The sequence below is a fragment of the Habropoda laboriosa genome, unplaced genomic scaffold (assembly GCF_001263275.1).
Source record: "Habropoda laboriosa isolate 0110345459 unplaced genomic scaffold, ASM126327v1 scaffold22, whole genome shotgun sequence".
In the NCBI taxonomy this organism is placed as follows: domain Eukaryota; kingdom Metazoa; phylum Arthropoda; class Insecta; order Hymenoptera; family Apidae; genus Habropoda; species Habropoda laboriosa.
In genome coordinates, this window is record NW_017100261.1 from 7,431,871 (window position 1) to 7,445,641 (window position 13,771).

General features: G+C 40.1%; 1 protein-coding gene across 1 annotated transcript in view; it reads left to right on the forward strand.

Annotated features, from left to right (window-relative positions):
• The window catches only part of LOC108572671 (C-terminal-binding protein), a 21,805-nt gene that overhangs the window by 6,511 nt on the left and 1,523 nt on the right, over nt 1-13,771 (forward strand). Inside the window, exons 2-6 of the mRNA XM_017934939.1 lie at nt 10,866-11,309; nt 11,421-11,708; nt 11,798-11,986; nt 12,075-12,164; nt 13,334-13,490. Coding sequence (XP_017790428.1) covers nt 11,112-11,309; nt 11,421-11,708; nt 11,798-11,986; nt 12,075-12,164; nt 13,334-13,490 — 922 coding nt within the window. The 5' untranslated portion in view covers nt 10,866-11,111. The remainder of the gene's footprint in view (nt 1-10,865; nt 11,310-11,420; nt 11,709-11,797; nt 11,987-12,074; nt 12,165-13,333; nt 13,491-13,771) is intronic.

The following is a 13,771-nucleotide window of genomic DNA, read 5'->3' on the forward strand; positions in this document are numbered from 1 at the left end:
GGTTTCTCTCCTCCTCCTCCTCCTCCTCCTCCTCCTCTTTTCGGTTTCGTTGCTCGAGTTTCGTCGTGGACGAGGATGGGGCTTTCCAGTAAACGCTGTGTAATAAAAAATCTACACGATAGAGGGCACGTTTTTCGGCGTTTCCTGGCAGCGTGGTGAATGCAATTGGAACAGATAGTAGTTACGTCAAATATGGCGATTTGGAAACTGTGGCCATATTTGCGTTTATGTAGGAAGTACGTAAAGAATGAAGAAGTGTTGTCTCGTGGTAAAAATACATACGAAGGCTCTTCGTTTATTTTTTTTTTTTCAACGTTGTTGTCAGCATATGGGTAAAGAAGGGTACACTTTAAAGTGCTTGCGTAATTTACGTGCTATAAAAGGAAAATAATGTATGCAAAACAGTCCACTAAACAATGTAGTTTATGATATTTTGTATTAGAATGCAGAGGTCCGTGGAAGGAGGAGCGTTTATGAATTCAAGGTTAAATTTAATCATATTTTCCTTTTTCGACACTGAATGTTAGAGTATCTCTTAAATGGTATTCAATAGATACTGGAGCGTGTCGAACAGATTCACAAAAAAGATATATGACAGTTTCTATGCGAGCAGCTAGCGGAACGTTGGAAACTGTTTCGCATGCACCCTGATTTCTTTTCGTCATGGGCCGCTTCTTGTACAAATAATCGAGAATAGGGAAAAGCGTAATTACTGCTATGTTATTCAGGCTACAGGCAATCGATTTCTACAATGCCTGTACAATAGAATGAAAATATAGATATCGCTATTCGTCTCTGCCAGTCTTGTAGAAAACGGACATGTTTGGCTATAATAACAGATAAATGCACTTGCATTACATAAATAACACGAAACAATTAGCCCGGAACACGCAAAAGGAACGACGCCGTTCATCACACTTACAAATTGCTTATTTGTAATCACGTGCATTTCTAATGTGCATTTCCTACAGTATTTTCAATTTTAGATCTGTGGTTACTAATAATATCACAACAGCTGCCCTAGTCGAATATTTAATCATTCAGATAATTCAAATATTGAGATACGAGTGAATAGATAGTAACGGACGCGCATCATGTATGCCCGTATTCATTGCCCAATCAAAGAAAGGTCCCCACAGCGTGCTGTACATAACTACAGTCGTTGGAATATCTTCCAGCAAATTGACTACGCTAAGTATAGTATGCGCGTATATACCTGGAAACGTCTGAAATACTTCAGATTACAGGAATCGCGCTATAAACGAGATAAAACAAACAGAGATATACAGCTGCCACGTAAGCGTGACAAAGAAAGCGGGAAGTAGAACGAAAGAGAAGGAGAGAAAATGTAGAACATGTAGAAAAATATGTTCCAAAGAAATGCATGCGTCCGAGAAAGAAGTTCGTCGTCGTCGTCACTGGCGCGATGTAGTCCGAACGTGAAGTACGACCCCGGGATAATGGGGGTAGCGCATCGCCATTGTAAACAGACTTGGAAGCAGTAAGCAGCTCCGGGATTTAGTTCGATGTGTCGGAGGATGGGGACAGCGGGAGGTGGTTGGGCGAGACGGGGAGTCTGACGGTTGGGACGAGGAAAGCCGGAGAGTAGGATGACGGAGCGGGGAGGCGATGGGCAGGGATTGGAGGAGGGGGGACGTGTCGTGAAGAGAGGGGCAGACTGTCGAGGGTGGGAAGTTGCCGAGACATCGATCGGGCCGGCCATTGCTTGCCACACTCCACTACTAGGAGTCAAGATGCCATATCCACTACGAGGAACTAAACTCCATGAAACTACTCTCTGCCGCTCTCTACGCACTTGTCCTAACCCGCTGTAACTCTGTATAGGTGTGCGCCGCGCGCGCATAGGTCGAGCCAGCGCGAACGATCGTGTGTGTATGACCGTTGGGGACGATCACGGAGTAGAGAGAAAGAGAGAGAGAGGGATAGAGAGAAAGGAAGCTAACGAGCGATCGAGAAGACGCTAGGAGCGAGTTTTGTGTCCTCTACGTACATGTATTACGTAGTGAGCACGCACGTGTGTATGTGTGTATGGGTACGAGTCGAGGAAACAAGTGTACACGAGGCTCACTCATCGCTGTTGCTGCTGCTGCTTCTACGACGAAGAGTCGTGCGCGCGCGAACGAGAGAGAGAAAATCGTTTGTATACACTCGCGGTCCCGTGAGGTCGCTTTTATACGCAGCGCTCTCTCTCTCTCTCTCACTCATACTTGGGTCGTTCGTGGACGTTCTTACACGCGGGGACGCTGGCGAGCGTGAAGTAAGTTATAAATTGGCCCTCTAATACGCGGACGAACTTGTTCCCGTTGTAACCGTGCCGACTAATGGGTTATAGCTCATTAGGCGTTGCTAATGGATTATCATTCCTCTAGAACTTATTGGCCTTTCTGCTCGACTGATTTGAAGTGTTTCGATAATCGACACATCCGTCGCGTATACCATACAGATATACACGATACGAACGTGCATACGTATTTCTTCAGATGTGTCTCATGGATTATAGTGTCTCTAAAAGTCATTCGCTTCACTAGATACATCCCGCATGGGAAAATTCTGTTTTGACCGCGTTCGTGCTCAAATTAAATTAATGTTCGCCAAGTTTCTTCCTAACTAGGATTAGAGTGACGAGGTTCTCAATCTGAACCGGTTTGTTTGGGAAACTTGCTGCCGGCATGAGAAGTTCTGCCAGTTTTTTTTTTTAATTGTATTTTCATTGGAGGTAATTACCACTTTACTCGTTTTTTTCTTTTTTTTTAGTATTTCTACTGAAGTGTCGTAATACTAGTAGTAATAACGTATGGAAGGCTTTACGAGCGACTTTCTTTGTTTCCTCAGAAGTGATTTATTCCGTGAAGCGCGTCCAGAACGGGCGCGGAAACAATAAGAAAAGTTGTCGCGGTTTATGTGGAAAATTCTGATTCAGAGCGGAAGAGGATATAGGGAACCGTAAAAGAGGGTGGGGAGGGGTCGACGAAGTCGTCGGAGTGTATGTAACTTTGAAACTCAACAAGGGTATATTCATCGCGTTCCCTACCCATGAATAGAAGGGGACATGAGCTGGCACATGTCTTGAGCGTACCCGGCATTGTTCTTTTTATGTATGCTTCTCGATCGAGCCCTTCTTAACCCGAGCCGGCGGCGGTGGAGTTATGCGAATAGACGATCTCCCGTACAAGAGATGCCGTAACAATTCTTTGCATCGTAATGCTCGAGCGGACCGCGACCGTGCGCACACGGTCAGATCTGATTTAACGTCACTCGTCGGCCTGCATGGAAACGCTTAAAGGGATGTTAAACGGTTTTGAGAAGCGCTCCGTGCCTCGAGTCGTTCCACTCGCCACCTGTCGGCCTCTGTCTGTCTTCAAAAAAAAACCCGACACGGGTTTGCTCTCGTACTTTCTCCCACGTATACAACACACTATGCACGTTATTACTCGGTTGAAAGTTCGAAGTCGCAACGAACGTACATACCAACAAGCGTCGGTTTACCGTCGTAGCTCCTATTATCGTTTTTGTTCGATGAACGTAACTGGCGACGCCTTTTGTCGGTGGCTAATTAAAAGTTTCCAGCAACTTGAAAATCTTTAAGGTGGAATTTTTCCGCTGCCGCCGTTGTTCCCTTCACGCGACGCGCGAATCGCGCGCTGCCTCAATGGATCCCTCGTAACTTCTGCCTGCCGTTCCGAAGAACAGTTCGCCAAGGTAAACGCCCAGCGACGATGCAGAAACACGGCGAGCCAAATGTTTTCCGAGTTGACTCGCGCAAACTCGAATACTAGTCACGGTGATGCCAGGATGAGTCACTGGGTGAGCCGATTTGACTGTCACAGTGCAAAGGCACCGAGGTATTAATGCGTGCACCTATATCGATCAGTGCGTGTAAGAGGGAAGGGAGACGCGGAGGTCTGCGTCGCGGGCGCTCTTTGCATGTGCATCGACATTTGCAGAAGCGAGCGCGATCTCAAGGCCGATGCACCGACTGAATTCGCCGAGTTCAACAAATTCTCGGCCATCTTTCTTCCTCTTCTTCGTTGCTTTATCTCTCCTCGACTTTTTCGTTCTCGGTGAAAATTCGAAGATTAACTTGGCAGTACGTTTCAGCTTCATTTTATCGGAATACAATAAAGGAAATAGTTCGGTGTACTTGTTAACTAAGTTAAACGATTCTTAACTTTGCAATTATACGACACGGAAAGTGTAAACGTACATATCATTTTTCTTCGCTATTATGAAAGCAACGCAGAATGATTCATAAATGAATGGTAATACTTCACGGTGTAAATCTACATAAATCTAAATGAGGAAGAAATATTACGCGAACATAGGTCATACGTACTATAGTTTGTGAATTATGGCTGATTGAAAGAAGTAATTTAGCGTCAAGTATTGCGCTTGATAAAAAAAATACTAAGATTCTGTGTTTTCGTTTATAGTTTATTTGTCGTCGTTAATTCATATAAATTTTACACACTTTTACAAATCAAAATTTAACTGATTCAATATAACAAATAAATTACTTACAACGTATAACTGAGTAAAATCACACATTTCAAGAACTTTCTTTAACTTCCTATAGCTTTTAAACTGATATCTACAACTTATTTTCACACAAGTATGTTTTTTGTTTGTTCAGCGTGTAGATACATATGCCTTGTGAATCATTCTATGTATCTTACGTTGTTCAAACATGTTACTTATTTACTTAATGATTCCCATCTTTAATCGTGTTTTCAAATATAATGTTATAAACGAATTAGTACACTCGTACTTTTCGTAAGCAAAACGAGTTATTTTTTACTCGATTTTCAATTACACTTGACGAAAGTTGGAAAAGCAATTGAAACTGAAATCTGTAGAACTGGAAATGATTTTAACACAACACACGTTCAAGTAGTCACAAATTATATTTCAGAAATCCGTATACGAAATCCTTTTTTTTTTTTTTACCGGTTCTGGATTTTTCTTCATAAAAATGACGGTGCAACGAAGTTTTTCTCCCTCCTGCCGTTTAGCTGGGAGAACGCTCGTAACTTCTTTCCGAACTACATACGCGAACCCTGAAAGCTAAACCTCCTCGTAAGTACCGACTCGACCGGTTTCTTTTTTTGCTCTGGCGTACCATCAAAGGAGGGACAGTACTTGGCCATGCTGACTGGTATCTGTTACAAAACGATGCTTACAAGCTTCTACACACGTACAGAAGCGCGAAGAAGGGCAACGATGAACGCCAAGCGAAACTCACGCTTTCCTTGGAATCTCGCGAACTTCGTCTTGGAATTTCGATCGTTGCCCGGGACTCTAGTTGTGAGAGGGGGGAGTAGCAGAATTCTCCGGGAGGTGGGAGAAACATCTTTCTTCCTGAAACGTTTCGTCGAAGTTTACGGGCTTCAGCTAGCTGTTTCCGAGTCACTTTTACTTTTTGCGGTTTCATGTGTAATTTTGTACTGTTTTGAAATCTTTAACCGATGAAAAGGAGCTCGAGGTTTAAATTAGTGATTTCAACGAACTTTTATTATAGTAAACTGACTTTAAAAGTAGCGGATGTACTGATGTACACATTTCTAATGGTTTCTACTCGTTATACTTATCTAAGTATTTCTAAAAGGAGTTCTAATAAGATTTGTAAATACTCTTGGCGTTACGAGAATTAACAATATAACATTTGAAAATAAAATTCGTTCCATTGAAACTTTGTTTAGTACGAATGGTATGTATTTAGTATATGCAGCATGAATAGAGAACAATGACTTGATTCAAATGGCTGATAATGCGTTAAAAATTCCTTACTTACTGGCAGTACGTGCTTCGTATATCGGAATAATTTTGCATAATTTCCTTCAACGTTCAATCGTTTTGTACGAATCATACCAAACGTAATTTATACTGGTTTTTTCCTTCATGTTCAACACTGTTACTATGCAAAAGTTCAAATCGAATCAACGATATACTCTCGAGCCTCCTTAACATTAACACCAAAGAATTTAACAGCAGAACGAACACACGAAATTGCCGAATTTTTTTTTGCGCAGACTTCTTTTTAGCTTCTCTCCTCCTCTTCTCAGAATTCTTCATTTTTTTTTTTTTCACACACAGTTCAGAGAACATACACCCTGGAAAACGTGTTACCCCCCCCTCGTAACCCACACACGTCGAAGCGTGCGTCCACACGTTCTCTCGCTCTTTCACGCGCGCGCGCGCGCGTGCATATACACGAAAACGTAGTTCCAGTCGTGAACCGTGTTTCGTCCGGGCCCGGTCAAGCCGCAGATTGACGTGATCAGCGCAGACAGAGCGTAGTATAGTAAGCAAACGAGAGTGATACTGGTCGTACGCTGGTCGATACCGATCGATCGTCGTCCACCGCGGCGAGAAACATCGTCGCGAAAGTTTTGCGGAAAAGTGATAATTCCAAAACACATTACTCATTCGTGTTGCACTGGAGGAATGGGTATGTAGGAAGAGAAGAAGGAATAGCCAAGACACAGAGAAAGGGAGAAGAAGAAGAGAGGAGATGGAGGGCAAGCAGCAGGCAGAGGCAGAGGCAGGCAGGCGTTGGAGAACCGAAGTTTCGCTTTAGGAGCGGAGAACTTAACTGAGTTAACTTTGCTGCCGAACCAAACTTTCCGCCAACTTTAAGTAGTCGCCTCTCCTCTCCCTCCCCTCTCCCCTCTCCTCCCTTCCTGCACTCATGGCCGTTCGCTCGTTGCCCGCTGGAGAGACGACGCGGAGGCGGAAGGTACCGGAGCAACAGCCCCTCTCTTTACCCCTTTTCCAACCGTTCCGTCGTGCCCAAGGATGAGAATGCCCGAACGCCGACACCGATACTCGTCATCATAATTGGACGAGTTTCTTCTTCTCCATTCTAGTTCTCGACGGATTTTTTTTTATTTTTGTTTTCGTTTGTTTTCAACTTAGAGAGAGAGAGAGCAAACTCTCGCTCTCTTTTCAGGCACGGCCATTTGTTTAAGCGCGTGCTGCCGGGATTCGTTGTTTGTTCTACGGTGTATGTTGTTCAACAGATTTTTGTTTCTACGAAGATGCTGTGTTGTTACCCCCCACCCCACGTGTTCCCGATGGCGCCCCGACGACAGCGTGGTGCGACGCGCGTCGATATTTATCATCGTAGTGGATGAGTTTCTGCCCTTTTTTCCCCCTCCTTTTAAATTCTTGTTTTGTAACTTGGACAAATTTCTTGTTTCGTTTTTTTTTTCCCGGATATGTCATCTCATTGACGAAGAGTTTACTATTTGCTGTAATTATTCGTAATATAGAATGTAAAAGTTTGTTTTTTTAACGAACGTAATTTTTAATAATGCGTTCGATATTGTTTACTTTGTGAATAATTGTGTTTGGTGTACCATTTAAAGTTGATAAACATGAAACTGGTTGAAATATGGTTTTGTCCATTGTAATTGCACTTAAAATAATGGCATAATTTGCGTGCCTAAAATTGACTCAGTACGTATATCTATCGGTGCTAACAATACGTTGCTTTAAAAAGGTTTTCACAATGCCATATGCGTCATAGCAGAATGTTATCACTACTGCACTTTCCTAATAGGCTTGTTTATTCCTGGCCCGTTATCAGCCAGCATTCCTAATGCCGTACTTTAAATAATGGAGGTTCTATGATGCTTCCAAATTACTTGATTCTAATTAATTCATCGCAGATATGAATCAGAATATTTAACGTGTAACGTATTCGTTGTATTATTAACACAATTTATTATAATATCCAAGCTACAATTAGTGACTTGAAGAAGAAAAAAATAAAAAAACAAAAAATTTACACGACAGTTTTTTGTAATAGGGTTAAAAGATCCAGGTAAATGTATCCTACCCTGTAATAAGTGAAAAACCATATTTCTGTTTGTCTAATCGTTATTCCAGAAGGGTTATCGTATTTTTGAACGTTCACGTGAAAAAATTTCGGTTGTCATATTATTAATGAACATTTGATTTAATTTACGAGATTCGTCTCCAATTGGAAATCCCCCTTCCCCCTTCATTGTCAACCGTTTATCGATCGATATAAAAAACTTGCCGCGATTATTATCGCGCAACGAAGTCGTTTGAATTTCACGTGTCACTAACAAAAACCTAGTCACCTCTCCGCGCGGCAAGTTTTGAAACAAACTTTACTTTATCGTGGCTCGATTGTAGGAAGGGAGAGAGAGCTGGCAGGACGAGCTTCCCTCCCACCAACGGTTCTCCGCCAAGTAAAGTTGCTCCCAGGTTAGACAATAATTGGATAACTTCGCCCTCATAGCTCCCCATCCCACTGACAGCTCTGACGCCCCACCCTCGCTCTGCTTTCCCCTCCCTGTCCCTTGCCACTCTTCCCCTCTCCTTTTCTGCCACCCTCCATTGCTGTATCTGTAACTCGAAAAACTCTGTTGCACACCGAGATTAAGCTAAAGGGTTGAATTCGACCGTTTAGTCGAAACGTCCGTTCTAAAAGCTCGATGAATTTTTAACTCGCTCGAGGAACATCCTTTGATAAGTTCCGGGAAGCCGTCGGTGGTTTAAGAAAAGGTTGGTGTTAACCTCACAAGTTGTAAACATTAATGCTTTCCATGTAGGACAAGTTCTGATACTTCCTAAAAATATAATATATATGATGAAATTTGAAAGAAAGTTTTGTTCTATAAATTGATAAAATGCTTAGGATACGATAAGTGTTAGGTGGTAATTTAGGTTTCAATACCATTTGTTTGAGTATGTTTTTGTTTACTTATTTGAAAGTACGAAATTGATGTAAATTAAGGTTATAATTAGTACTGCAACACTAAGCATATTCTCTGTTGTAGTTATTTATGTATACGGAACTGTATAGTAAATACAAGGGTTGTGTCTCTTTCTGAGCGTACTTCCTCGACACATTGCTCTCCCTGCTACTAACCGTACGTGTATTACGTATGATATACGCTGCCAGCTGTCGAACAAGGGCTTAATCTCGCCTCCTTGCCTCTCCTCCTTTTGATGATATGAGCTTGCATTTTCGCTGAGTTGGCACAACATGTGCCCAAGTCAAAGTGCTTGGGTTTGCACTCTACGTTAGTATCACATCCTCGCTTTCGCTGAGGCCAGCAGCGATCTCATTTTGTAGCCTTCTCCGCGGGCTGTGTTTCCGATTGCTTGTGTGTATTGACCGACAGATCAAACATTCCTCCTCTGTCTATCTTCCTTGACACAACCATACATGAACGAATCTTAATGTGTATCATTTATCTTATATTAATCTAACCGCATGGAATGTTCCCCGCTTCGGTGGTCCAAACTTCTACTACGTTCGCTGACGAAATCTCTGCAAGCAATCGTAACGAACGAGATCTCAATCTGTGTCGCGTGTGCCAACGAAAAAGCTGAATGGCAAAAATCGTTAACGCAAAGAAATTGGGGAACTAAAAATTACGGATTTTTACTTGAATTGATATTTAAACTGGATTCAACAGTAAATTGATCTTTAAGTATAATATTAAATGTATAATAGGTCGTAATTTAGTTGGTATAAAAGTTACACAATTTTCTTTCTTTAAAACAGAGAAAGTTGTTAGGATTGTTTTTTGTCAATAAATATTCTATATTACTGCACGAAGGTAGTAGAACTGTAGGTTATACCAATCATGAAGAATGCCATATTGAAGTACTTTCTTGAAAGTTTGATTTATTTTTGATGATCTTGGTTAAGTGTCGTGTGGTGACGGCGTCTGACGAGGGCGCCACGTGTCAGTTTCTCTACTTTCTTATGGAACTTCGCTGGTTCAGCATTTTTCCGTTCCGCCATATAAAAGCACCGGGTACTAAATCGACTCCGATCGAACATATTTTCTGTTTTCGTATAGTTGCTTGCGTATTGGTCATCTCAGTATATACTAGCGCTGAAAATTTGAATTTATGAGTTACTGAGCGGTTAACCGGAATATTTAACGTGCGAATGCACCATGATTGGTTTACAATTGCTGCCGAAAATGGGCTGAAAATGTCGACCCACTAACCAAAGCCAGGCGCTCTATTAACAGTTCCAAAAACATTTGCCCCAGCTAGTAATTTCGTTCTCGATGCATGGTGTGTTCTGTGCGATTCTTTTTACCGCTGTTTAGTATTGAAGTGTAGCAAGTTCATACGTATTTTTGTTTGACATAATACCGACATTATATTCTTGAGGCTTCTTACATTTTCCGAGCGCTTCTATCACTGTGCTGAACACACGCACTGCGCAGGTTAAGCCGGCGCGTTTCAAGGTAACCTAAAACGTTCGGTTTTGTACACGCTGCTAAGTGTTTCGCTTTCCGTATCGTAAAGTAACGCAAAATTTTCTCGTCTTAAAGAAGTATCGGTATTTCGCTGAACTCTTCGTTACACGATTATTACGTCCGCGAGTGAGATATTTGTAACCATACGTATCACATGGATTTCTTTTCTACGAAGAAATTCATGAAGGCGTCGAAATGTATGTTTATTGACCGAAGCTCCTACTTTATGCGTATTTCATTTTTTGTGTACAATTTTAAGTTTAGTGAAGGTATAAGAAAAATTAATACAATGTTTTGTTTAAATCTGTTTTAAATTGTTTTTTCTTTATTTATACTCCACTTACTTGCCAAGTGTTACAACATATATTACGCATTTAATTTAGTTTTGTTTACATCAGTTGTAATGTGTTTACTTGATTGGTGCAATAAAATAGGATTTTAATCTGTTAATACTATTAAATGAAATGTACATGTGTAATACTTGGGATTATGATGCTCTAATATTAATAAGTTATTGTATTCTGTTGTTTATATAAGTGCATAAAATTTTAATAATTCATATATTAAAAGATTATTATTTAAAATTTTCAGGAGACGGTGTTCAACAAATCGTGATGTGTTGGAGGTTCGGCGGTCCTTGTCCAAAAACCGACCAGAAATCAGTGTTACAGAAGCAATTTGTGTGACAAAGCATAAAAGTGCAAAATTGTATTTTAAGACATACAGAGAGGCTTCCTTATCAGTGGACTATAGGACTTCCTTGGAAGAAAGCAGACATTGTTAGTGACACTGAGAGTACAAGTGAAAAATATAAAAATTGGGGGGGCTGTTTGACCGATGGACAAACGGAAGATGATGCCCAAACGCCCTCGAATGGAGAACCTGAGGGGTCCTATTGCAAATGGACCCATTCAGACACGACCATTAGTGGCTTTGTTAGATGGCCGAGACTGCTCTATTGAAATGCCTATTCTCAAAGATGTTGCAACGGTAGCCTTCTGTGATGCACAGTCTACATCAGAAATTCATGAAAAGGTAAATCATTTAAAGTGCAATTTAAATGATGAAGTGTTGATTAGAAAAAGGAACATAGTGTGCTGCTTGTGATAACTGGTAAAGAAAGATGCTACTGTATTTGTGTTCTAGGTACTAAATGAAGCAGTAGGTGCGTTAATGTGGCACACTATAATTTTGACAAAAGAAGATCTTGAAAAATTCAAAACATTACGGATCATTGTAAGAATTGGATCTGGGGTAGATAATATAGATGTCAAAGCAGCGGGAGAACTTGGCATCGCTGTGTGCAATGTGCCTGGCTATGGCGTTGAAGAAGTAGCTGACACTACTCTTTGCCTCATTCTAAATTTATATCGACGTACGTATTGGTTGGCAAACATGGTACGTGAAGGAAAGAAATTCACAGGCCCAGAACAGGTAAGAATTTTAAATTATATGCAATTCTTAGTTTCTCTATTGTCTTGTTGAATCATTTAAAATCTAACCTGATATTTGATATGTTTCAGGTCAGGGAAGCTGCAACAGGATGTGCAAGGATACGGGGTGACACACTTGGAATAGTTGGTTTAGGTAGGATTGGTTCTGCAGTTGCCCTGCGTGCCAAAGCCTTTGGTTTCACTGTCATCTTCTATGATCCCTATCTACCAGATGGAATTGAGAAGTCTCTTGGTCTTAACAGGGTCTACACATTACAGGTTTGATATCAGTTTCTTTTTCAATTAGATAGTAATGTAGCAATTTCAGTTGCAATTTATGTAATTTTTTAATTATGATTTATTACAGGATTTGCTATTCCAGTCAGACTGTGTGTCCTTGCATTGTACCTTGAACGAGCACAATCATCACCTAATTAACGAATTCACCATCAAACAGGTATTACAATCTAAACGCAAAAAATTTCCTTCCTTGAAAATTCGTTAATGTGTAATAAGCATACAATGTACAATGATACTGATAGCAAACCTTGTTATACAGAGTGAGATCCATAAATCTTGAGAATAGAATATTTTCGAAAATATTGATAATACCACAAAAATGTTTTTAGACAAAGCTTTAGGTTTACTATTTTGCTCAATTTACTATTTTGTATGCGAGATTGTGAGCAAGATTTCAATGTCATTATTTAAATTTTTAAATAAAACTGTTTTCCAATATGAATAAGAGTAGTCCAAACAAATATAATGACCATAGTATCTCAAAGTCAATCAGTGTTGTAAATAAAGGAGTTTATACTGTTCTAATCGCATTCATTTTTGACGTTTGGTAGATTATCTGTTGTTTGATGTCTTTATAGAAAATAATTAAGAAGAATTAGAGTAACCGCCATTGGTCAAGTTACACAATTATCTAATTGTATCTATGTCTCGAGAAAAATTTTGTTTACTACATTTCTTCAATAAAAAATATTGTGCGGTTGCATTTAAATATATAGCACACGCGTTTAGCCGTACTTCTTTCAGTAGTTTCAAAAAAATAGTATACGTAAATTTGTAACCAAAAGCGTTATTTAAAAATTAAAAACTGACGACAGTCTTAGGATAGCCTTCGTTGTATAATGCCACTGTACCGCTGCAATTCTTTCGGTACTCATTCAACACCGTAAATATGTCAAGCAACACTATTTGAAAACTGTTTACTTTTCATAAATTTTAATAGTTCACATTAGTAATTTTGCTACGGTAATACAATCAGTGTTTCAAAACATCAGAATGACGTTACTAAGCAGAAGAAAAGATTGCGGAGCGGTTACAAATTGAATGTCAACACTTCCAACATGTGCTTAAGTTATAACAAACGTATTAGAATGTTAGTTTAAACATATTAACACTCTATAACATCTTTTTGTATTTTACCAGTATCTATGGAAATATTCAGTTGTCACAATATATGACTCACCCTGTAGAATAAAATTATCTACAATAAGTTTGTAGAATTGTAAGTCGGCTCTAAGATTGTTGAAGTATTTTCTTTTCTTTTATATAAAATGTGACATTTAATATAGATTTCCTGTGTTTTATCTACATTGTAATTTTATGTTGCAGATGAGACCTGGCGCCTTTTTAGTTAATACAGCAAGAGGTGGTCTGGTTGACGATGACGCTTTGGCCGCAGCGTTGAAACAAGGCAGAATTCGCGCAGCAGCACTTGATGTACACGAAAATGAGCCATACAATGTCTTTCAGGGTCAGTCCTCGCAGTGTGAGTTTTATCTGTCCATACCTAACCCCCCTCCCCCTCTCACGTAACTAACGTTTCCCTTCATCATCCTGGTCCTTCTTCGCTGTTGGATACCGTAAGCCCATGTAATGGAGGTAACGCTTAGTAATAAAAGTAACATTTCGAAGTATTTAAAGTACAGACTGAAATTGAAGTTTCCGGATATTTTTATTGTAATCTAAAAAGCTTTTTAATCGTGTAAAATTTGATATCAATGTGATTTAATCTGGAATAAAAAAAATGTAATTGTTGATGAAAAGTAT